The sequence below is a fragment of the Bos grunniens genome, chromosome X (assembly GCF_055505025.1).
Source record: "Bos grunniens cultivar Pamir isolate PY7600 chromosome X, Bosgru_T2T1.0, whole genome shotgun sequence".
NCBI lineage: Eukaryota > Metazoa > Chordata > Mammalia > Artiodactyla > Bovidae > Bos > Bos grunniens.
Genome location: NC_141194.1, coordinates 97045036 through 97070537, shown reverse-complemented (window position 1 = coordinate 97070537; position 25502 = coordinate 97045036). Strand labels below are relative to the sequence as shown.

At 37.7% G+C, this 25502-nt stretch overlaps 1 protein-coding gene across 8 annotated transcripts in view; it reads left to right on the top strand.

The window, feature by feature from the left end:
* DIAPH2 (diaphanous related formin 2) overlaps positions 1-25502 on the top strand; it is a 1061378-nt gene that overhangs the window by 799321 nt on the left and 236555 nt on the right. For 7 of the 8 annotated variants that reach the window (XM_086388307.1, XM_086388306.1, XM_086388305.1 and 4 more), the window contains one exon: positions 14663-14758. In XM_086388307.1, the coding sequence (XP_086244433.1) occupies positions 14663-14758 (96 nt within the window). Of the gene's footprint in view, positions 1-14662; positions 14759-15151; positions 15416-25502 lie in introns of those variants that run through there. The other variant, XM_086388310.1, reaches the window with a different exon arrangement.

Sequence of the window (25502 nt, the reverse complement as noted above, 5' to 3'; positions counted from 1 at the left end):
GTGAGCTAAAATATATTCACTTAATTATCTTTCTAAAAGTTATATCCATTTAAACTCAAAAGTATAAAGTATCTGTCTTTTGTTGTTATTTGCTTTTTTCTTTAGAATTGACATTAATCTTTTATTTCTTAATTTAGAAACATGAGGGAAGACCTTAGGATTTGTAGAAAATGATAAGGAGAGGTAGCTTAGCTGGTATGATTGGAGGAGCCAAAGAAAACTCTGGAAATAATTAGTGAGACCATTGGAGTGTGGATTGGAACAGATGAGCCTTGACTCTTAGAAAAGAGGATAATGTGATTAAAGTTATAGTTTAGTTGTATGAGAGACTGGAAACATAATTCAGCAAGTTGATTCATGTAGATTATCCAGGTTAAGGAATATGTGTTAGACTTGAGGAGGAGACTGTATTGCCAGTGACAATGTGCTGTAGGTTAGTCACTATTTGACTTTGGAGATGAAGAAAAAAATACTAAAGATCATTCAAAGGTTCTAAGCCTGGGGAATAATTTAAAAAAAAGAGAGAGAGAAAATTGAGTTAAGTAGTCATTAGGGCTGTGATTAGATGGGGAAATCTTTGGGTAATTCCATCCATCTGAAACACATGAAGTCTGAGATGATAGGAAATTTTATAAATAATATTGTTTGGGAGTCATTGATGGTTTATCCTTGAAATGGGAATGCAAGTAAATAGTGAGGTTGTAAATTAAGTTGTCTCCATCACAGAAGAGAACTAGAAGCTTTGAAACAGATCACTTCCTGAAGTCCATGAAAGACCACAAACTATCCTGTGATAGTTCTGCTTTCTAAATAATTATTTTTCAGCAACTTGTTTCAGTTCCATCAGGAGACAGGAGTGAGATTGCTAGAAGCATAAATCCATTCTAGTTGATTGAGGAAGAATCCAGCCATGCTCAGAGTCATACTGGCTCTCTTCTGGAGCAGATTATTGAATTCCTCTTAAGGAATTATTCGGAGAAGGCAATGGCAACCCACTCCAGTACTCTTGCCTGGAAAATCCCATGGACAGAGGATCCTGGTAGGCTGCAGTCCATGGGGTCGCTAAGAGTCAGACAGGACTAAGCGACTTCACTTTCACTTTTCACTTTCATGTGTTGGAGAAGGAAATGGCAACCCACTCCAGTGTTCTTGCCTTGAGAATCCAGGGGATAGGGGAGCCTGGTGGGCTGCCGTCTATGGGGTCGCACAGAGTTGGACACGACTGAAGCGACTTAGCAGTAGCAGTATATATATATATATATATATATATATATATATATTCATATTTTTTCCATTATAGTTCATCACAAGGTATTGAATATATTTCCCTGTGCTATACCATAGGATCTTGTTGTTTATCCATTATATATGTAATAGTTTGCATCTGCTAATCCCAAACTCCCAAACTGTCCCTCCACCATCCCTCTCCCCCTTGGCAACTATAAGTCTGTTCTCTGTGTCTGTCTGTCTCTGTTTTGTAGTCGAGTTCATTTGTGTCGTATTTTAGATTTCACATATGCGTGGTATCATACAATGTTTCTGTTTTTTCTTTCTGACTTACTTCACTTTAGTATGATATTTTCTAGGTCCATCCATGTTGCTGCAAATGGCATTATTTTGTTTCTTTTATTGACGAGTAGTATTCCATTGTATACATGTACCACATCTTCTTTATCCATTCATATGTTGATGAGCATTTACATTGTTTCCATGTCTTGGGTGTTGTGAGCAGTGCTGCTGTGAATGTAGGGGTGCATGTATCTTTTTGAATTATGATTTTTTCCTGATATATGACCAGAATTGGCACTGCTGGATCATGTGGTATTTTACTTCTTTGGGAATCCCACCTGACTATGTAGCTGCTGAAGCCTATTTCCTATTCCTACTACTTCTGCATACGTGCTTATACTAAATTCCTACCTTTGTCTCTTGTAACCCCGTCTAACACATTCATCAAGAGAATTATAACAGGGACTTCCCTGGTGGTCCAGTGGTTAAAACTCTGCCTTGCAATGAAGGGGGTGTGGGTTCAATCCCTTGTCTGGGGGCTAAGATCCCACATGCTTCATGGCCAGAAAAAACAAAAACATAAAACAGTAACAATATTTTAACAAATTCAATAAAAGCTTTACAAAAATAGTTCACATTAAAAAAAATTTTTTTAAGAGAATTATAATGTTTCCTCTTTTCCTTTTCTTCCTCCCTGCCCCAGCCCACTGGGGGTCAAATTCTTCCATGAGAGAGGCTGGGGGAGTGAGACAGCAAACAAATTATGCCACCCATTCTAGCCTTCGGGCACCTGGGTCCAAAAGACTAACCAACAATGGGGGAAGGAAATGCCTTGAAACAAACATAAGATCAGTATTTCAATTACAACCAGAAAATTACAGAACCTTCCTAAGATATCATCAAGGGGCATGAAAGGGAAACTTGATGTTGTATGTCTAAGAACACTGGTGAAGAAAACGAAAAACAATTTTATATTTATGTCTTTACCAAGTTAAGACTGTTCAAAAACTGATTGAAGTTGATTATACATGGCTTTTTTTCAAACTGCTTTTTATTTTTTGAAAAAAACAAAAGTATATAATATCATCATGTTAAAACAAGATATACGCTCCTCAGTTTGAAAGTGGAAGTTGTAATAAGAACAGATCAGTTTACAGCAAGCAGTCTTTACTCTGTGCATTCAAAAAAATGACTCCAGAAAAATAAACGACCCAATCAAAAAATGGGCCAAAGAACTAAATAGACATTTCTCCAAAAAAGACATACAGATGGCTAACAAACACATGAAAAGATGCTCAACATCACTCATTATCAGAGAAATGCAAATCAAAACCACTATGAGGTACCATTTCACACCAGTCAGAATGGCTGCGATCCAAAAGTCTACAAATAATAAATGCTGGAGAGGGTGTGGAGAAAAGGGAACCCTCTTACACTGTTGGTGGGAATGCAAACTAGTACAGCCACTATGGAGAACAGTGTGGAGATTCCTTAAAAAACTGGAAATAGAACTGCCTTATGATCCAGCAACCCCACTGCTGGGCATACACACTGAGGAAACCAGAAGGGAAAGAGACACGTGTACCCCAATGTTCATCACAGCACTGTTCATAATAGCCAAGACATGGAAGCAACCTAGATGTCCATCAGCAGATGAATGGATAAGAAAGCCGTGGTACATATACACAATGGAGTATTACTCAGCCATTAAAAAGAATACATTTGAATCAGTTCTAATGAGGTGGATGAAACTGGAGCCTATTATACAGAGTGAAGTAAGCCAGAAGGAAAAACAGAAATACAGTATACTAACGCATATATATGGAATTTAGAAAGATGGTAACAATAACCCGGTGTACGAGACAGCAAAAGAGACACTGATGTATAGAACAGTCTTGTGGACTCTGTGGGAGAGGGAGAGGGTGGGAAGATTTGGGAGAATGGCAATGAAACATGTAAAATATCATGTAGGAAACGAGTTGCCAGTCCAGGTTCGATGCATGATGCTGGATGCTTGGGGCTGGTGCACTGGGACGGCCCAGAGGGATGATATGGGGAGGGAGGAGGGAGGAGGGTTCGGGATGGGGAGCACATGTATGCCTGTGGCGGATTCATTTTGATATTTGGCAAAACTAATACAATTATGTAAAGTTTAAAAATAAAATAAAATTGGAAGAATTTAAAAAAAAAAAAATGACATGATCAGAAACACACACACACGCAAGACTCCTTGCCCTTTAAAAATAGATAAGCAACAGTTAAGTAGATAACCAACATTTAAGTGCCTGTGCAAAAGTGAGGTGAAGTTGTCATTACCTTTCTGGCAGGAGAGTTGACCTACTCTAGAATCTGGTAAGCAGAGAAGGAATAATTCAAAAGTTGGTCTAACAATGGATGAATTGTCAACTTGTTTCCTGTATTCCAACCATCAGCAACATAGAGTACCAGTTCCCTCATGTACATTTTTATACCTGGTGGTGGGCTGCCGTTGTTGCTGTGATGTGTGACTTTTGTTAAAGCTATCTGACATAAGGGCCGTGCTTAAAAAATTACTTCCATCCTTCCCTTACCTGGTGCTTGTGCTAGGAACCAAGGAAAATACAAGTATACGTGTGACCTCTTGATGGTGCTCTGGAAGTTCAAACTATCCCTTTTCTTCTCTCCACAACTAGGGTTGTGTTTGTATTTCTTATGAAGATGCTTAGGTTCATTGTACAGTATTATATTCTGATATGACAGTCCAGTAGGCAAGGAGCTGTGTCTTCTATAACGGAGCTGAATTTACTCCACGTCAGTCAGAGGCTGGTTCTCGGGTGGAAAATCAAGTGCAAGTTCGATGCATGAAGCAGGGCACTCAAAGCCAGTGCTCTGGGACAACCCAGAGGGATGGGGTGGGGAGGGAGGTGGGAGGCGGGGTTCAGGATGGGGAGACACAGGTATACCCGTGGCTGATTCATGTCAATGTATGGCAAAAAAACACCACAATCATGTAAAGTAATTAGCCTCCGATTAAAATAAATTAATTTTTAAAAATAAAACCAAAAAAAAAAAAGCTTGGAAAGCAGGTGTTTTGTTGCCTTTGGGGGAAAAAAAAAACAGAAAACACCTCTCTTCTCTTTCAAGGTCTCTTAAATGTAAATCCACATAGAAGTGTGTGTATAATTGTTGCTTCATGAATGATTCTGTGTCATTCTTGACTTTGTACTTCTAAGTAGACACATCTCAGTTTCAAATAGGCAGACATTGACTTCTGGTATTCTTTCCCATCTTCCACCCGTAAATGAGCCCTGTTTCACTGACACAGAGGTTGCCAAGCTCCTTCAGCAACTCAGAGATTGCGAGTTGCACAGGTGTTTGGATGTAGCATGACACTGATGTTGACAGTGTGTGCTCTAGAGCAGTGGTCAGCAAACTGATTGTGTAAAGGGCCAGATAATAAATATTTTAGACCTCGAAGACCAAAAAGATCTCCATCACAGCTACTCATGTCTGCTGTTACAGCTTGAAAGGAGCCATGGATCAATACATCATGAAATGGCATGGCTATGTTCCAATAAAAGTTAGGGACTGAAATTTTAATTTGGGGGAATTTTCATGTAGTTTGAAAGATTATTCTTTTTCAATTAAAAAAAAAAAACATTTAATGTGTGAGAACCATTCTTATGATGTGGACTGTACAAACAAGTGGTAGGTTGGTTTGACCACTGAGGCTATAATTTGCCAACTTCTGCTCTAGAAACATGCTTCCAAGGGTCTGAGGCTGATTCTGTCACCTCCCAACTTTGCCACCTTGAGTGACTTACTTACCTAAATATGCCTCAGTTTTGTTACCTGAAAAATAGGTTGGTATAGAGATCCAGGGTACATACATCCCTTAGAACAGGGCCTGACATATTATAAACTCTCAATACATGGCAGATATTATTACCATGCCTATATCCAAAAACATCTTTGTTATTATCTTTTTAGAAAGTCACTGATAATTACTCTGCTGGATAGTTTTGAATGGAGTTAAATGTATTCTTTTTCCAAGTTTGTTTTTGCTTAGTTCTCCTTTCACAAATGTTCCGTAACCTTAGTAAATGATTGATTCTGATAGACACACAGAGTATTTCAAAGGTCTCTTTGAAATATTAATTATTTAAAATATCAAATGTGAGATATTTTACCAGAGGCATCAGCAGTGGTTTTCTGGTAAGTGTTAACATTAAGGTTTATTGGGTATTTGCTTATTTATAGAATGTGTAATTTTTTTCTCCCAATATTCTAGCATGTAGGTAACGGGGGGAAAAAATGAAGACGCATAAACATTACTTTTTAACTAATACTTACTATCAAGCTGTCTTACTTCAGGCAAACTGCCCAAAAGGTGCCTCTGGCCATAAAAGATCCTTCACTGAAACTACCAGTAGAAATCCATTCAAGTGTGTTAACTGGCAACTTTTTAAATTGCAAATGTATTAGGGAAATTGAACTCACCAAAATAGTTAGTGTGACAAACTTTAAGGTAGCACCTACCACATGGGTATTTGAGGAGAAATCCCTTTATCCTTTACTGCTCATCACTTTGGAATTGAATATCCATTTAGCTTGTGACCCTCTAAAATAATATTTATTCCATGACACAATGTACCTACAACCTTCAATTAAAATTGGTAAGGAAGAGCAGTATTCACTATGAAATTTATCTGAATCTGATGATCTCCTTCACTATAAGAAACTATTCATTACCTGTTGGGGCAAAGAGATGAAATAAGAGAATGAATGAACTCTCTAACCAACATTTTCCCTATAGTTTTAACTTTAATTGCTCTGAGATTAATTTTGCTTTTTGGTACATACCACTGTGCAAAGCCTCAACCTGGGAGGATGTTTTTCTGTTTTGTTTTACAAATCTTCAACTGCTGCATAATGTAATTACTACTCTGCCCCTAGCTCATCCTGTGGTTTCTAGTAATTTCTTCTAAGCTCCTGTGTCCTCTTTTCCCTCTTGAAAGTTTTCTTCTTTTGTACAGAACATCTGCCATCATTATTTCCCTCAGAACTTTATACATCTATTTATGCCCTCCTTTAATCTCTATGGAATAATATCTTGATTTTCTTAAACAGTTTTCATGGCCCTAAATAACTTCAGAGACTATTATCTTAGTTACCATCTGTTAGTTTTCCAAGTCAACATTATCTCCATTCTACACTCACTTCCAATTAAACTGTAAACTAACAAAAACCTCCCATCAGACAGAGGCTTTCTAGATGCTGTGGACCGCCATACAAGTTGTTCAGGTTTTTGTCATGTCTTACTTCTTATTTTGTTGAATTTTAAGAGCTATTTGTCAGCCCCAGGCCTTCATTTTTTTCAGATCCCAGAGAAGGAATTTTGTTTCCCTCTTTTTTGATAAGTGAGCAGTCTTCTAATTTTGTGTCATCTACAAATCCATACATCTTACAGCATGGTCTTAATCTGGCCTGTAATAGATGGTGTGGAAAAGATTGAATCTAACACTGATTTTTCTTGCTCTCCACTTATCACTGCCTTCTTATGCTGTCAGCCTCCATTTGCCACTACTTATGACCTTGCTCACAAAACCAGTTTTACTGTTCTATTCAGTCTTTTACCAATAATACCAAAATTGAGCATCCTGCTTTGCTCAGGGTTATATGCAGAATAATACTTGTCACTGCAAATTCAACTGTATTCTTTGTAGAATTTCTCACCTACTCTGACCTATTTTGCATAATACTGTGAGGCCAATCTTAAATGTCACCTTTATCATGTCATCACCTTCCTGAAGATCTACCAGTTGCTCTTTAGAAACCCTCTCATCACATTCAGACTTCTTACTTTGATACCCGAGGCCCTTTAGAACGTTGCTCGTATGTTGCTCTCCTCATGGTTTATTATGTACTCCGTGTATTTTTGCTTTCAGGTACCTACATTGATTCAAAAGCACCTCAACACATTTTATCCTTTTAACATTATATGATATGAACAGGCAAAATTAATAAAGCTTGCCTCTGAGTGGTGGAGGCAAGAGAGAACTTTCTGGGAGTGATGGAAACATTCAGTATCTTAACTCTGGTGGTTACAGTGGGTATAAACACTTGTCAAAATTCATCAAACTGTATGCAAAATCTATGCATTACAACATATGTTTAAAATTCATCAAACTGTATGCAAAATCTACACATTATAGCATATGTAAGTTTATATACAGACACACATACATTCAGAGAGAGGAAGCAAGTAACCATGTGTGTGTACATGAGGAGTTAATATATCTAGATTTTACAAAACTGCAATGAGGTACCATTTCACACTGGTCAGAATGGCCATCATTAAAGTGCCTTCAAATAATAAATGAGGGAATGGAGAAAAGGGAACCCTCTTACACTGTTGGTGAGAATGTAAATTGGAGAACTGTATGGAGGTTTCTTAAAAAAAAAAAAAAAAAAAACATACAACTACCATATAACCCAGCAATCCCACTACTGGGCATATACCCTGAGAAAAGTATAACACAAAAAGACACATGTACCCCAATGTTCATAGCAGCAGTGTTTACATTAGCCAAGACATGGAAGCAATCTAAATGTCCATTGATGGATGAATGGGTAAAGAAGATGTGAGGGTGTGTGTGTGTATGTGTGTGCATAATGAAATATTCAGTTCAGTTCAGTTCAGTTCAGTTGCTCAGTCATGTCCGACTCTTTGCAACCTCATGAATCACAGCACGCCAGGCCTCCCTGTCCATCACCAACTCCCAGAGTTCACCCAGACTCATGTCCATCGAGTCAGTGATGCCATCCATCCATCTCATCCTCTGTCGTCCCCTTCTCCTCCTGCCCCCGATCCCTCCCAGCATCAGAGTCTTTTCCAATGAGTCAACTCTTCGCATGAGGTGGCCAAAGTACTGGAGTTTCAGCTTTAGCATCATTCCTTCCAAAGAAATCCCAGGGCTGATCTCCTTCAGAATGGACTGGTTGGATCTCCTTGCAGTCCAAGGGACTCTCTCAGTCATAAAAAAAGAATCAAATAATGCCACTTGCAGCAGCATGGATAGACCTAGAGATTATCATACTAAGTGATGTAAGCCAGACAGAGAAAGATAAATTATGTCACTTATATGTGGATTCTCCAAAAATGATACAAATGAACTTATCTACAAAACAGAAATAGACACACAGACATAGAAAGCAAACTTACGGTTAAATTTAAAAATTTTTAAAGATCTGGATTTTAGTCTCTTTAAACTAATCATTTTCAACCTTTCAAGTATAATTTTTTCAAAGGCTTAACCTAAGCCCTTTCTCGTCCATCACTCTTCCCCAATTCTTTGAGCCCACAGAGAACATAGTTTTATTGTTTTTAATTATTTAGTCTACCTAAGTGTTATTTCACAGTAGGGTCCTACCCTCATTAATAAGCCTTTGGCTTCTTTTGGGTCACGTTATTGACTCTCAGTTCATTTTTGTTGGTTGATGGAAACTTCTTCAACTTCAATCTGCTCAGCTTTTCCAGAAAGCCTTAATTATATAATTGAGAAAATTCAAGGAGGCAATAGTGGTGAATATAGAAGCCATTTTATTTCCAGACTGTTAGGATCTTAGGAAGTGATTTTTATAGTAGTGACTTCGCTTTAGTCATTTTTGAGGAATAATGAACTAGACTTGAGTCTTAGTTAATAGAACAGTCCAAGGCACTAGGTATTTTGGCTCCTAGAGAAATAAGGAATAGGTAGTCTAATTAATAATGTTTGATAAAAAGAAGGTGAGCACAAAAGTATTTTCAAAAATTGTAAAGGGTCAGAGATTTTGCTCTACTTGCATGCTAACAAGTCAGCTGCCAAAGTTTCAGGGGAGCTGGCAGAAGACACAAGATTCCTGGGTCAGAGACAAAGAAGTCTGTTGTTCGCAGCACAGAGAGCAGTGTGAGCTTCATGTTCAAATTGCTTTCCCTTGCCCTCCAGCTCCCACAGGGTGATGCCAAGGTGGGCCCAGGTGGGTACTAGGCACATAGTGGGTTGTGTCACATCTGAGGAACCCATACTTAAGAGAACCCAAATCTTGTATAGTGGGTTGAAAGCAAACTTGTCTGACATCTGCCCGAGAGGGAGATATAATCTGTTTTCCAAGTAAGCCTACCCTATGCTCTGGAGGAAGACATTGTATCTTCAAGGCTGTTGACGGTTAAAAACATCCTTGAAACAATAGTCCAGAATAATAGTCATCAATGCCTGTGCCCACAAAATGTCCACAAATGTGAGAAATTCATAGGGCCTTTCCTCTGAATAAGTTTGTGCTAGCCATTGGCAGACAGCCTTATATAAAAGTAGAGTAGAGTTCATTACTTGACCTGGTGCTGATTTTAATCTGTGGTATCTTCAGACTCTTCTGGGGAAATTGAGTCAACACACACAGGTAAGTAGTGATGCTGAAAATTGAAATCAGTGGGCATTCAGCATCTACAGAATGGCCAATATTGTTAGAAACATGATATAGAAGATACAACCCATGCCTTTTATTTTACCCAGAGATACGTAGCTCACACAGAGCCCACTGTATTACATGCAGCTCTCCTGGCTCCTTAACAATGTCTGTGATCTAATTTCAGGATGAAAGATTAGAAATTCACCTCTGAATTGTTATTTCTCAGACATGCCCATGTATTACCATTTTAGTGGTTGAAAGACATTACCAAATTTCTCCTTGATATTGTTTCACTCAGTAAAATACGTATTGTAATTTGTAAGAAAACACATTTTTCCATGTAATTCAATAAGGCTATTTTTCTTTTCAATGATAAATAAAACAGTTAAAAGATTTTTTCCCCTGAGTTTGATCTCATAAACCAAAAAATTAAAAAGTCAAACAGCTACTCACTGCTAATCACATCTAAGTAAGAATGAGTAGTTCTGTGAACTTGGAAAATCTAAGTGAACTGTAAACCTCACACAATTTGATCATGGACCAAATTTTGCTGAAATGTATTTAAAATGAAGGGTAACTTTCAAATGATCATGTTGACTTTCATTTTGTTTGAGGAAGACAAGTCTATAATATATTTATAAAACCTTTACTCCTTAGGCTTTAACATTTCATGAAGATCTCTCAGTTCCTTTGAAAGTTATCATGAAGCAAACAAAAAGTAATGGTGGACTAGTGGTTTGAAACAAACATTTCTTTCCTTAAAGGCAGTACTGAGGTTTACCAAGACCTGGCTTCTTTTTCTTCTTTTTTTTCCCTAACAGAATTATCTAGCATATGCCTTCTCAGCAGGAGCTATATCACCCTCAAGGGAATCAGTATTGGTTATTGGAGAGGTGGGAGGAGAAAAATCTTAGATATTACAATGGTCTGTGACTTTCCAAAGGGCCACAGTACATAAACAGATATATATAGTTATATCTGTGATACTAAATTTTAATATGGGGGAATTAGGAAAAGATATCTAACAAGGCTCCTTTAGGGGAGGAGGGAACAAAAATGGGGAAAAAAGTTGAGAAATGGTGATCTTACATAACATTCTGTTAAATGTTGTCAGGTGGCAACCACTAAATTAAGCACAGGGATTTATTTGTAATTCCTCTATACTTTATGTCGTATTTGTTCTTTCCATCTTTTTAGTCCATAAACAATATAAAGCATTAAAGAATTTTAATGACATGCTATCCATAATATCATTATGTTATAGACTTTTTTCATGTTTGCCCATCATTTATGTTTAAATAATAAATACATACTGTTTGGTATTCTGTTCTCTTGACTCATACACATGTATTCATCCTTTTACATGACTGTTTTTATAAGGATGCACGAAATTTAGTTGTACTTTGGTTCTCTTCTGGTTGTACTTCTGTATCTAAAACCTCTTTCCATGTCTTCTTTTCCCCTGACTGCCTTTTAAAAATTGAGATCCTCAGAAAATATATTCTATTCCCCTTCTTCTCATACATTATCTCAGGATCCTCTCACCCATCTTCCAATGACACTCTCATTTTTAGCTCCAGTCTAGACTTCACTCCTGGGCTCCAGATTCATATTTCCAACTTCTTACTGGATTTCTCTACTTAGATATTCCTCAAAAAGCAATTTTTTTCAAACCTGTTTATCCTTTGTCTTCTAGACTCTTTTTCTCCCCCTTGATATCGCCCTTCCAGCCAGGTCCTATTGACTGTATTAATACCTTTAAAATATCCCTCCTTTCTAGTTACTCTGTTAACCCTTGAATTCAGTCCTTTATCTCTTGCTGAGAGAATTACCATTACACTCCTAAACATCTCCCTACCTCCTGTCATGCTGTCCCCAGAGTCATCCTCCACAGTGCTGTCTGACAAGTCTTTCTAAAGTATAAATCATATCAAGTCACTTCCTATATTACTTATGGCTGTACTGCCCAATACAGTAACCACGAGCCACATATAGCTATTGAGCACTTGAAATGTAACTAATCTGAAATGAAAGATGCTGAAATTAAATTGCGTTAGATTTATGAGACTTGGTCTGATAAAAGGAATGTAAAATACATATAATTTTTGTATATATTTAGATAAATATTAGTATATTAAGATTCATTTCATCGGTTTCTTTTTATCTTTTTTAATATGGCTAACAGAAAACTTAAAATTATTTATGTGGCTCACATTTGTGGTTTTGTATTATATATCTGTTAGTGCTGGCTTATAGGATAATGCTCAAACCCATATCATAGCATTAAAAAACAAAACTCAACTGAATAAATTTTAAAGTCCTAATTGGTTTTATTAAATGAATCATAAATTGGGTGACATCTCATCTGGTAAATAGAAGAGAGCTCTAAAGAGCTGTACAAAAGGGAAGACTTTTATAGGCAGAAGGAAGCAAGACAAGGAAGTTATTCTAGCAAAGAATAGATTGTTCAGACAAGGTCACCTTCCTTTGTTGCACAGTGGGAGGTCTATCAGGTAGATTTCCTTTCTAGTGTTGACCAGGAAATTTCAGACTGAGTGATTAAGATTATATTCCTAGGAGAGGCTGAAACTGCAATTAGATTAAGTCTCCATTTGGTGATGTGAGCCTTTTTACAGGTGACTCCATTTTGGGCCTGTTGGCTCTTTTTTAACAACAGCATTATGATGTTTCATCATGTGGCTATCACATGTCTAGTCCATTTCATCTTCTTCTAGCTATCATGCAACAATTGATCTGGGTTCATACCAGGGCCCCTCCACATGCCAGCTGTGTGATCTGGAGCAAGATGCTTAAACTCTCTAAGTTTTAGTGTACCTAGCTGAAAAACATAGATATTATTTGCTTCAATATTTTGTTGGGAGGATCATATCACCAAGCTGGCTGTCCAGTGGTTAAGTGCTGTCACTGCTGTAGGTCCGGGTTTGATCCCTGGTCAAGGAACTAAGATCCCACAAGCTGTGTGGTGCAGCCAAAAAAAGATACAATCAATGTCAAGTGCCTATCACATAAAATTTAATTCTCACTGATACATTCAAGTCATGCCAGACTGCATTTCCTCTTTTCTTTCTATTGTAAAGAGCAGGTGATGGTTCAGATGTGTATGCAGCCTTAATATTCCTAAAAGTGAACATCCTCTTTCCCTGTTTAGTTACTGGAGTTCCACTCTCCCTTTATTTTCCCTGTTTTCATCAAATATTATACCTGAAAACCTCTGAGTTTCCTTCTATTTTTTCACTCAATGTCTTGTCCTAGAGATTGATTTTAAAAATAAAACAATGATTGTAACATTGAGGAAATCTCAAGTCAAATGAAGAACATAATAAAGATTGTAGCTTGTTCTTGCCCCATAAGAGAATACTTTTTTTCCTATGATCTGACACCCCACAGTCAATCCTTTAAGCAAAGTAGGATTTAAATTTAATTTAAGAATAACATAAGAAACAATTTCTTCTGCCTCACTCCCACGCTTTTCTTCTCTTAACCCTCCTGCTTGCAAATGTCTTCTACCCTGCTGCTGCTAAGTCGCTTCAGTCATGTCCAACTCTGTGCGACCCCATAGACGGCAGCCCACCAGGCTCCCCCATCCCTGGGATTCTCCAGGCAAGAACACTGGAGTGGGTTGCCATTTCCTTCTCCAATGCATGAAAGTGAAAAGTGAAAGTGAAGTCGCTCAGTCATGTCCAACTCTTTGCGACCCTATGGATTGCAGCCTACCAGGTTCCTCCGTCCATGGGATTTTCCAGCCAAGAGTACTGGAGTGGGGTGCCATTGCCTTCTCCGGTCTTCTACCCTAGACCCATACATTAGCTACCACTCAAATTAACTACCTAATGAGGGTCCTTTTCATCAGTGAGGTCTGTTGGGAAAAGCCTCCTCAGCTCACTGTGGATTATCCACAGTGTCTTAGAGAGTTTCTGGCAATGGACACTTGCTCTAACAAATCTTAAAAGTGTTTCTGATGGCCAGAATTGTCAAAGATAAGAGTAAGATGAAATGTTTTATAGACATATCCTTTGGGAACTTCCATGAACATCTTTTGAGTATCCCACTCATAGGAAAAGCTTAGAAGCACAACAGCATTCTAAAAGGGGGTGATGAGACTCTGGCTAATGTCTCTCGAGTGTAAAATGTGGCCTTTCAGATGATGTAGTCACCTTTGCCTTCTACAATGTCAGCATTTCAAAATGGGTAAAGGATATGGATTAGGTAGGAGCTGAATGCAAATGTGTTTTGCAAATAGTGTCTTTTAAGATAATTGCAGATGACGGTTGAATACTGAAGGTATTAATACAATCAGTATTTAACCTTGTGTAACTGTGCTTCATCAAATCACACCCTGCACATTGATTGCATTAAGCCAGGTCAGTGGTTTCTTACTTAGGAATATCTTATAAGAATCTTAACATGAAGGCAACAGTAGTTGATCAGCTGCTGTTTATTTACATACTGAACATGTCATCAATAATACAAAAGCCAAGGTCTTTAAGTTGAAAGAACAGTGGGATTGGCATGAATTTTGCTTAATGGTGCGTAATAAGCAAAGTAGTCTGTGGTGCCAGAAACTGACAGGATGCATTATGTTGAAACAGATATATGTCTTTAATTTAAGGGTATTATGTAAATCTGACAGGAGTTTTTCCCTTTATTTTCCTGTAGTTTAACTTTAATTGCTCGAAGATTAATTCTGAGTTTTCCCTTCCTCCAGAGGGTGATGAGACGGGCGTGATGGATAATCTTCTGGAAGCCCTGCAATCAGGGGCGGCATTCCGAGACCGCAGAAAGCGGATTCCAAGGAATCCAGGTAGGAGCCATTCTAGCTCTCATGGTATTATAGAATGTAAATGCTCAGAACCAAATACAACAACAACGAACAAAAATACCTTTCTCATGAAAAAAAAATGTATTTGAAACAGTTGATCTCAGTTCATGAGTGAAGTCTCAGCAGGCTTCTATATCTACCTGATCACAAGTTTTAACTTTGTAAAAGTGTCTTCAAATAACAGTAGGCTTTGCAAAAAAGTTTAGAAACAAGTATTCCAACTGTGTTTAATACTAAATATTTTTATTTGTTATTTTATGAGCATGTGATTTGTCTAGAAGATGGTTTAAAATCGTAACTGTAATTAAAGTCATCCCAAATAATTGGCTTGAAGGATGTAACAGGTAAGGAAACTGAGATAATGCTTCTTTTCAGAGGTCATTTTGGCTTTGTGATCCATTCTCCATGTTACTAAAGAGAGGAGAGGCACTGATGATCCAAGATGCCCTGAAGTCTCAAGTGTTGGAACCCCTTTTTGTGTGTGTTAGATTAATAACAAAGCCACACTATGAAATTGATCTTGGTGGAAGAAAAAACATAAACAAAACAGGCTCCCTCCCTCAAGAGGAACCAGAATGTTGTCCATCTTTCCACTTCATACCCTATGTCTGAAATAAATAAGAACTTCTTACAGAATAATCCAAGTAGGCTGAGCTATCTACTTCTTTTAAGGACATTTTTATATTTTTAATTCCTATCTTTCTTGAAGTAGAGGGAGAAATTATATGTGTTGTTTGTAAAAGTTCTCTTCATGGACTGTAGAGTGATATGGAGGTGTCAATGAAAAAAGGAAAATTAATAGTAAACATGGAAACTCTACTTAATTTAGATTAGTAAGATTTGCCTTGCATAGCCTATAATTCAAAAATATTCTATGTTTGGAATAGAAACAATCATATTTCATTAAAATGGAAATTCAGTTCAATTCAGTCACTCAGTCGTGTCTGACTCCCTGTGACCCCATGGACTGTAGCATGCCAGGCTTCCCTGTCCATCACCAACTCCCAAAGCTTGCTCAGACTCATATCCATTGAGAAGGCAATGGCAGACCACTTCAGTATTCTTGCCTTGAGAACCCCATGAACAGTATGAAAAGGCAAAATGGAAATTGGTACCTCTCAAAACTATTGTACTCCCAACAAAATAATGAAAGAAATGAAGTCCAGTAAAGAATGAATGACCAAGCTTTGTCCCCGGCACAGGAATATGAGTGCAAAAGGCTGACAAGTAACAGAAAGTATAGCTGACCTCTCCACCATCCCCCATCTCCATGACAATGAGAGGATGCCTGGATGACAAATACATATCTCACAGGCTCCGAGAGCCACCCGCAGAGAGGCCCCTCAGAGATGTTAACCATTTCCTAGCAGGAACCACCACTGGGCTGAAGAAACCATTAACCACGTGGAATATCCTCTAATATGCTGTGGGATGCAGAAATACAAAACCATCCAACAGCAAGCACCAAAAGAGACCCTAAGGGTCAAAACTATTCATCAACAAGCACCAAAGAAACAGTCTTAGAAAGCAGTGTAAGAGCTCTGTGGTCACCTTTCAAATGCATACAAGCAAATTCATTATCCTACGGAACTACATTGCTGTTCGGTTCATGACACCTTAGTTAGGAAACATTGATGCTTCCTGGTCCCTGCCATCATTCTCCCTCCACTTAAAAAATAAAATAAAATTTATTTCGCTGTGCCAGGCCTTAGGTGCAGCATGGGGAAAAAAAAAAAAAAGAATGATCCAGAAAAGCTTTTGGCAATGGTGAAATTCATGGCAGAAGACAAAATAAGTTTTATTTCATCTTTTTCACATTTGAGTGAATCCTGATGGGTAGATTAGCCTGAAAGTTAGATTTTGTTGAGAGAAGAAGAATGTTTTGATTGGAGTGTAAGACTGCTTTATGTAGATGAAGACATTGCAGATGGCCTACAAAAAGAGTAGAAGACTGAAGGAAAGAAAGTTAACATCTCTATTTATATATGTCCATATTTTTTAAGGTAATGCTGCATGGTAGAATGTCAGGAGCACTACTTATCTGTCCTCAATCTTGACCTGTAAAATGCAAATATTCTCCCATGCTACCAGAGGCCCCTTCCACCTTTTAAGGAAAATAAAAACCAGTCCTGCTCTTTCTTGAACAATCAGAGCATTTATAGTCAGTGGAAAGCAAACTGAAATAATTTTTCTATCAGTGCAGTTTTCTGTTAAGCAGCTTATAAGTAAAAGCACCTTATTCTGTGCCATAAAAAAACTGCCGTCATCTTTCTAGGCTGTTTATTTTTAAAATACATTTGCTAAGGCTCCTGTCTGATTAGTCTCACACTTCATACTGACTGTACAAAGATGGTACCGAGAGAGATCATTCCATGGGGTTTCTGTGAGTTTAGTACTAAGGGAATGTAGTGTTGTCAACTGCAAAACACTAAGAATATATTCACAAACTGTATACTTTTTTAGTACTGATTCTGAGTAATCTAAATTAAGACCTCTCTTATTTTGTAGTTGGAGGGCCTCCACAAGCACATAGGGTCAAAAATATCAGCCCCGTTAGCTCTGGCAGTCATTCCAAGGAGCAGCAGCCAATGCACATGTCCAGTGGTGAGAAGAAACCAGAAGGCAGACAGTGGCAATGATTGGTAAAGCATCTTGGATATCAGTAGAAGTGCTTGAAGGGAGAGGGAGGGGAAGGCAGACACAGAGTTTGCAAGTCTGCCAAAAACTCCCTTGTCTGCTTCCCTCTTTCTTAAAGCAACAGAACTGGGGGGTTTTCCACATTCCCTCCCTGTTTCTGCCTCTCTTAGCTAAGATCCTCTTTTCCTGCTGGCCTCCTTTTGTTTTCACTTTCCTAGGCACCTTATTTTGTTCCTTCCCAAGATCCCATTGACTTTATAGTGTTACACTTTCCCTGTTCAACCCCAGTATCCTTGGTCCTGTACAAAGACCTTTACTTCACCATGGTGAGATAAAAGCAGAAAAAATAAATTATAAAGAAGACTATTTTCTCCAAGTCAAGTCAAATCAGAGGAAATAGCCAAAAAAATCTGAAATCAAAGTCAACTGCAGACAGCAAAGAAGTACTGCTCTGCTTGCCAAAAACCCTTTATCATTGCTTACAGATGGATACTTCAACGTGTACAATACATAGCCCTACAATTGTACGTCTAATTGCAGTGTTTTCCGTTCCATATTTAAAGAAAATGAAGTGAGAGTCTGTATTTTTCATTAGAAAATCAAAATGTTAATAAATGGTATGAAGAGTTGCCTAAATTGCAAATCTTCTGCAGAGAGGCGATGTTCCCCTCCCTAAGAAGAAGTCCCATTAGTTTACTCAGAAAGAGCTCCCAAATATTGCCTCCAGCCCATTCAGCTGAATGTACTGTTTCAGTTTAGGGCACCAAAAGCCATTTTAAGGGAGAGGATCACATTTGTAGTTATTTTGAAAATATTACTAACTGGTATAGCATGGGCCCCAGCCAATCAGAACATGCAAGGGTAAGGAATAGCCTGATGGCTTTACCAATGCCCACTGGCTGAATATTAATCCAGATTATGGCTGGGCTGGTGTCAAACTCAGAAATTAGGAAATGAACCCCTAAACATCCATTCATTTACTCAACTTCCTCTGTTTTGTGAAAGGTACTATGCTAGACATGATGACAGATACAAAAATAATTAAGATTTCCTTAGTTATAAGACCCTTGTGTCTTATAGAAATGATAAAAATAGGAAGACTACAGGATAAGGCAGACAATAGGGGCATTATACAAGAGATATTAATAGCATCCTATGTGAGTTCTGAGAAGGGAAATATCATGCCATATCAATATGTCATAAAAAGTCATGGAGAAAGACTTTGAAGAATGAGTATGGATTTCAGCAGGAGTTGGAGGTGGGGATAGTGGGCATTTGAGTTAGATGAAATATCATTAAGAGTTTAGAAACTGCAAAGCATTTTGGGAGAGTGGCAAATAGCACAACTACTAGAAAATAGGTTATATAAAGTGTAGGTTGTTACCCTATCAGAGAATGCTTGAATAAGAGACAAAGGTGTATCATTCTTTAACAATGGGAATATACTGAGCTTTTTAGCAGTGGAAGAATATGACCAAAGCTATATATTGAAATATTTAATCTATAGGAATGTGGGCGATAACTTAGGATTCTACTGTCATATCTTTAGACAAAAGGAGATAATTTAGGGAAAGAGAAGTAACCAAGAGTCAAGGATAACCCTAGGATTGACTTTGAATAGCTGGGAGGACACTTGGGTTATGAGAGAAAACTGTTGAGATCAGGAAAAGGAATGGTGATAAAAGACAAATTCAGTTTGGGGCGAGTGAAACTGCAAGTGGTAGCAGAGCATCGAGATCAAGATGTCCAGAAGTTTCTTGGAAATATGATTGGAGATTTCATCACAAGATGATTGAGTTAGTGAGATTTCTGATTATATTGAATACTTTGGAAATGGAAGAGATTATTAGAGGGATTATTAAGAAAAATAAATCCAAACCCAGAACTTTGAAAATGCCTCTCCTTAGGGTCTAAAAGTAGAAGACTAGCAGAGAAGTCTGATCAGGAACACTTGGGTAGGTAGGAGGCCAATCAAAACATTATTGTTCTAAAAGCAAAGGAAGGCAAAAAAGGTGTGCATTTTCAACAATGGCATATGCTACAGTGAAATCAAATAAGATCAAGACCAATGATTTGCCATTTGGGAGCTTTCTAGTGACATTTTAAGAGCATCTTTTCAATAATGGAATGGAACTGGAAGCCAGAATGGAGGAACTTAGTAGATGGTGAGGCTCTAGGGGTAGATAGTATTCATTCAGAATTAAACAATTTTATTGACTGTCCCCTGGGCATCACGTGCTGGGTTAGGTGCTGAGGATTTAACACCAAATAGGATATTTGCCTCAATGAGCTCACAGACCATTTGAAAAACATGAATGTAATCCACGTGATACCAGTGCAATGCAAGCAACTAACACAGCATTGTAAATCAACTGTACTTCAGGTAAAAACATTTCAATTTAAAAAAAAGTGTAATCTTATATGTGCCATAATGAGATAGGAATCATGTGTTTATGTAGCACGGGACATAGAATAATTCCCCACATCCCCTACCCTCTAGCCTTTGTATTCCCTAAAATATGTGTTAGTCACTTCAGTCATGTCCTACTCTTTGTGACCACATGGACTGTAGCCTGCCAGACTCCTCTGTCTTTGGAATTCTCCAGACAAGGATACTGGAGTGGGTAGACATTCCCTTCTCCAGGGGATCTTTCTGACCCGGAGATGGAACCTAGGTCTCATGCATTGCTGGTGGGTTTCTTTACTATCTAAAATATAGACTACACTTTCTATAAATTTGGTGAGTGAAAGGAACATTTCGGTTTCTATCATCTCTGAATTTGGCCAAATCTTTCTGGACTCTCTTTGTTACAGCCTTTGTTAGCATTTAAGGTAATAAATCCCATATGTTTACAACCTACTTTGTAAAGAATTGTCCATCAGTATTCTTAACTTTGTCATTATAAGGTCAAAGATATGCTTTGGAGGAAAAAGAAATTCATAAAGAAAACCTTGCAGGAGTAAAAACCACACTTAAAATATATACACAATGCCAAATCTTTTTTTTTTCTTCTGAATATGTATAGATACTTCGAACATGCTTATCTTTTAATCAGCTCCACCTCTTCCTTCTCTGCCCACCGTAAGTATAAACAGGCTTCTCAGCAATAAATAGATATCTAACTGAGCTATTTTGGCTATGACTAGATTTTGATATATAGTTCTAGACATTAAAAACACACATACACAAGAAGAGCATTACAAAGACATGAAACCAGGAAACAGAATAAATGTAATTTAGTTTTAGAAACACACAAGGCAACTAAGAAAATTAAATTTGGAAAAACAGAAGAAACACAGGAGACACATGATCTAGTTTTATGGATCAGCAAATGGAAGTGAAAAAGTGAAAGTGTTAGTCACTCAGTCATGTCCAACTCTTTGTGACCCCATGGACTGGAGCCTGCCAGGCTCCTCTGTCCATGGAATTCTCCAGGTAAGTCTAAATGAGAAGATATAATTTACCATTTGAGAACAGAGAGGAGACAGGAAACAACAATAGCCAACTGGAAAAATCAAACTCTTAAGTCTTAATATTAGGAAAAATATTTTTGTAACAAAACCAAACCCACATTTTCTTAGGCCTTTCTACCTCACAGTAGCTACTGTTCCTTTGCTTTCATCTGAAATACCCTGCTTTCCTTGCCTGCTGTCTGCTACAGCAGCTGGCATCCTCCTGCTTTCAGCCAGAGCTTGAGAGCTGTCAGTGGCAAAGTGGGAAGAAACGCCTCTCTCTTCTTTTAGTGTGACACTCCACCCATGTACAGTCTGACACTCCACCAGTGTACCAAGATAATATACTACTTATGCCTCAAGGTCTTACAGACATTTTTAGAAAAACAGCTTTCAGGTATAAGTTACAGTCCTCTTGATCTCCATGGGATTTGGCCCCATGCACCAAGGCCCAAAGACAAACCCATGTAGCATTCAGTATCCTCCTCCCTTTTTTGATGATCAGGTCTGTTGCGGTTTTCTGTTTGGTTTTGTTTCATCATTTTTACTAGGTCAAGCAGGTCATTCATTCTAAGCTGTTTACTTCTTTCTCCCTCAGGATGAGTTCTTTCCCGTGAGCTTTTTCAGTCTCTAAGTGTCAGAATCTTAGACTAGCTGACTCAACCCCATTTTGTCTGTAGTAAAGTTATTATATTGTAATATGCAATTCAAATCTAGTAAAAAATATTGACATAATGCAAACAAATGAAAACGGTATTCATCCAACTATTTATTGATTAAAGAGTAGGAGTCAGGCAACAGTGCTTGAACCCTGGAGGGCAAAGATGGAAAAAGCATAGGTCTTGCTCTCAAGAACTCAGCATCTCATGGGGAAAACAGAGTATACATAATATAAATGCTATGGTATGAGTATGTAGAAAGTGCTAAAAGAGGAATAAAATGCCTGGAGAACTGAAGAAAGTTTTCATGATAAAAGTGTCATTTGAACTGTGTTTTGAAGGATGAATAGTAGTTTATGTGGAAAACATGAGGAATGATGGCAAATGCATGCAATGGAAAATGGAAAGGAGTGGCGATGATGAAAAGTTTGTTTCAACCAAGAGCCAACAGAAGTTTTTAAGTAGAGGATTACCTAATTATTTGTGCATACACACACACGCACACACGCACACACACACACACGAAAGCAGGAGGGGTTGAGGCTGGAATTAACCAATTTGAGGGACATCTGCATGTATATAGTTGTAGAAACCTTGGGATCCCCCAGGAAGAGTGTATCCAGTGGGAGGTAAAGGCCAAGAATAGTGTCTTTGCGAATTGCAGTATTTGGGAGGCAAACAGAGGAATCAGCAAAGGACACCGAGGGGACAAAATAATTAGAAAGCGAAGAAGAGAAGCAGCAAAAAGTGATGCCAGGAAGACAGAGGGTAGAGAGAATTTCAGAATGGAGATAGTAAGGTCACATCCTGCAGAAAGGTAAGTAGAATGATGACTGAAACGAGACCAGTGGGTTTGTCTGCTAGCAGGTAACAGCTGTCCTTTTCCCAAGCAGTTCTAATAGAGCAGTGAGGGCCAAGAGGGAAGATTTCAGGGATTAAAGAATGAAGAATATCTTTTGATCCTTAAATGCTGGAATTTGAAGGGGGAAAAAAAGGGAGTTAGAGAAAGAAAAGATAAATTGTGTCTCTTCTAGAGATCCTCACAGTAAACTAGATACTTTCAAGGGTCTTGGATGGTGTTGCCAATTATATTAGTAAATTATTATACCTAGTGTTTCCCTCTTAATTCAGTTGTATTTATTGAACATATACTATGTGATGTACTTAAAGTACTTTAGCATGCTTGGTGCTTTACAGTTAACAAAGCACTTTCTCATCTGTTGTGTGTATGTGACTCATAGCTATCTAGTACAGAGTTCTGTTTGGGTAAGTTAAAATGAATGACATTGTGGCTCATGCAGAGAAGTGCAGGTGGGAGTGGAGGTGGGGAAGGAGACAAAAAGGATCGAATAATCCTCAGGCCAGTCACTCAGTGTTCTCAGTAGTGTTAGCTCAGTTACCTCTTGACAATAAATAGAGGGTAAATACTAGGGTCTTGGTGTATTGATCAACATTTCAGTGACAGTTAGAAAGATGAGAGCAGGTAAGATAATCTAGGGTAAATGAGTAGAGCAGCCTACAAAGGGTGAACCCTGGAGAAAACAAACATGTGTGGCACTAGTTCTCAGCCCTGGCTAACACTGGAATCACTTTGAGGTACTTTTTAAAAAATACTCATGTCTGGTTCCTCTCTGAAATAATCAAATCCAAATCTATGGAGTAAGAGCCTAAGAAATAGTATATTTTAAAAGTGATATATTGCTATATATAAAATAGATAAATAACAAAGACCTACTGTATGGCACAGGGAACTGTATTCAAGATCTTGTAGTAACCCATAATAGAAAAGAATCTGAAAAAGAATAGATATACGCATATATGTATAACTGAATCACTTTGCTGCACACCTGAAACTAACACATTAGAAATCAACTCTACTTCAATTAAAAAGAAGTTATTCAGGTGATTTGAATGTGCCATGAAAGTTGAGAACCACCAATTCATGGGACTAGCTCAGAAACCAAAGCACATAAAAGAGGGCATTAAGGGGTTAGTTATGGAGGAGTGGGGAGAAAAAGAGTAGTGTGGTACCGCCAAAGCTAAAGGCATAGAGCTTTTCAAAGACTAAGTGCTAAATAGCATCAGATGTAGCCAGGAGGTCCAATAAAATAAGGATTGGAAAGGATCCAGTAGATTTAACTATTAATATTAGGACTTCATTGATGACTTTGGCAAAAACAGTTTTAGGAGAGTGTGTTTGGATAGGGGTGAGAGTGAGTCAGATGTCCTGAGTTCTAAAATGCTATTAATTTTTAAGGCCACTTAGTGTCTTTTTTTCAATCACTTCATGTGACTCTTATGATGAAATGTGTACCTGTATTAGTTACTCAATTTTTGTTTGTTTTTTTCTTTTTATTTATGGAAATTGAATTTTACTTTTGAGGCAGACATATACGTGTGTTGATTAAGAAGATCTAGGTTTGCATTAGGGAGGGCAGAAACAGAAGATTGCTGTGTAGTCTATCCTTGATTATTCTTTGACAACTGGAGAACAAATTGAACACAGACCATTTATGCCCTATTTATATGCAAAATTGTCCTAAGCAACCACTGATGATGTTCTCTATAGAAATTTCAATCATTTTTGCTTGTCTGTTCTCCTACACAATATAATCAGCTCTGCTGCAGATTTCTTCATTGGTGATTTCTGCAAGCTAGTAGGAGATAAGGTCAATTTCAGTTGATTTTTATGAGAATATAAATTTATCAGGCTTCCTTTAGATATTAGAATATGGGATAAGTTAAGACAAGCAATTATTATGCAGCAGTAAATTCCTCTTGGTAGTTTTAATTCCATGTCAAAAATTCCTGGACCTGCTAATGTTGGTAGCTCAGCTCCCACAACCACCTGCTTATTTACAGACCTTCAGTTCAGGAATACATGTTTGGGACCCTATATGTCAGGTGCATGGTATCATTCTAATATGAGCAGGCACTCTGTGCATCTGTAGCTATATTCAATGACAAGGTATTTTTCAGAGTGTTATAAGTATCTTAAATTTTCTAAAAACCTAATTGCTTTCAAAATTAAAGGGAAATGATTGTCCTAAATGGTGGTAGTGACGATAGGCTTATTTCTGTCATAGGGACTTGGTAGCATATTACTGAAATTTTTCCTCAAGGTGGTAAGAAATTATAAACACTCCTTCCTGTCCAGCTGAATTCCATCTGCTGCCCCCATGGCCAAAGGCAGCTACTTTCACCTGGAAATAAGTGTACTCCCTACCCATCTCCCAGTTTTACTGAAACCTTTGGACACATCTCTCCTGTGTATTACTCCTAATGAGCCTTACTCCTTTCTTTGTGTCCATTAAAATGAGAGGAGTGCAAGGAGAAGGAAGGAAGAGAGCAGTGGTTATCTAAGGCTCTATGATACCCCTTTGAGATTCAAGTTCTTTCATTATTCATTGGTATTTTTTGGATTTGTGAAAGTATGAGCCTGATACCTTGAACTTAATATTGTGCTTCACCTATTCCAGGAAGCCTTTTAAGGTTATGCTCAATGTCAACTTTCTTAAAGATATTGAGGATACAAAGTGTTAAAATACAACAAAGGTTATAACTATATTTCACTATTAAAGGTTTGTGATTTATTTTTAGTATTACCTAGCATATAACTCAGTATAGTATATGCTCTTGATAACTGCTTATTGAATACTTTACAAGTATCTGAAAAGAAATTGAATCTACATGAAATCCTTTTCAATATATTGTACCTAAAGGTATCTCTCAAGTTTGAAATTTGGAGGATGAAAGAAATAGAAGTTCCATTATACATCACTATAAATGGAATTCCATTAAATCTGAGTTTATTTTATGGGCAAACTCGAATATCCTATGTATGTTACCTTCACATGACCTTTTCTACTCAGTAATGCTTAGGCTTGACAAGTAAAGAAAAATGCTTAGTTTTTATAAAACACAAAATATAAATGTATGCCATTACTCTTATTCTTCCGTCCATTGTGCTTGTATTT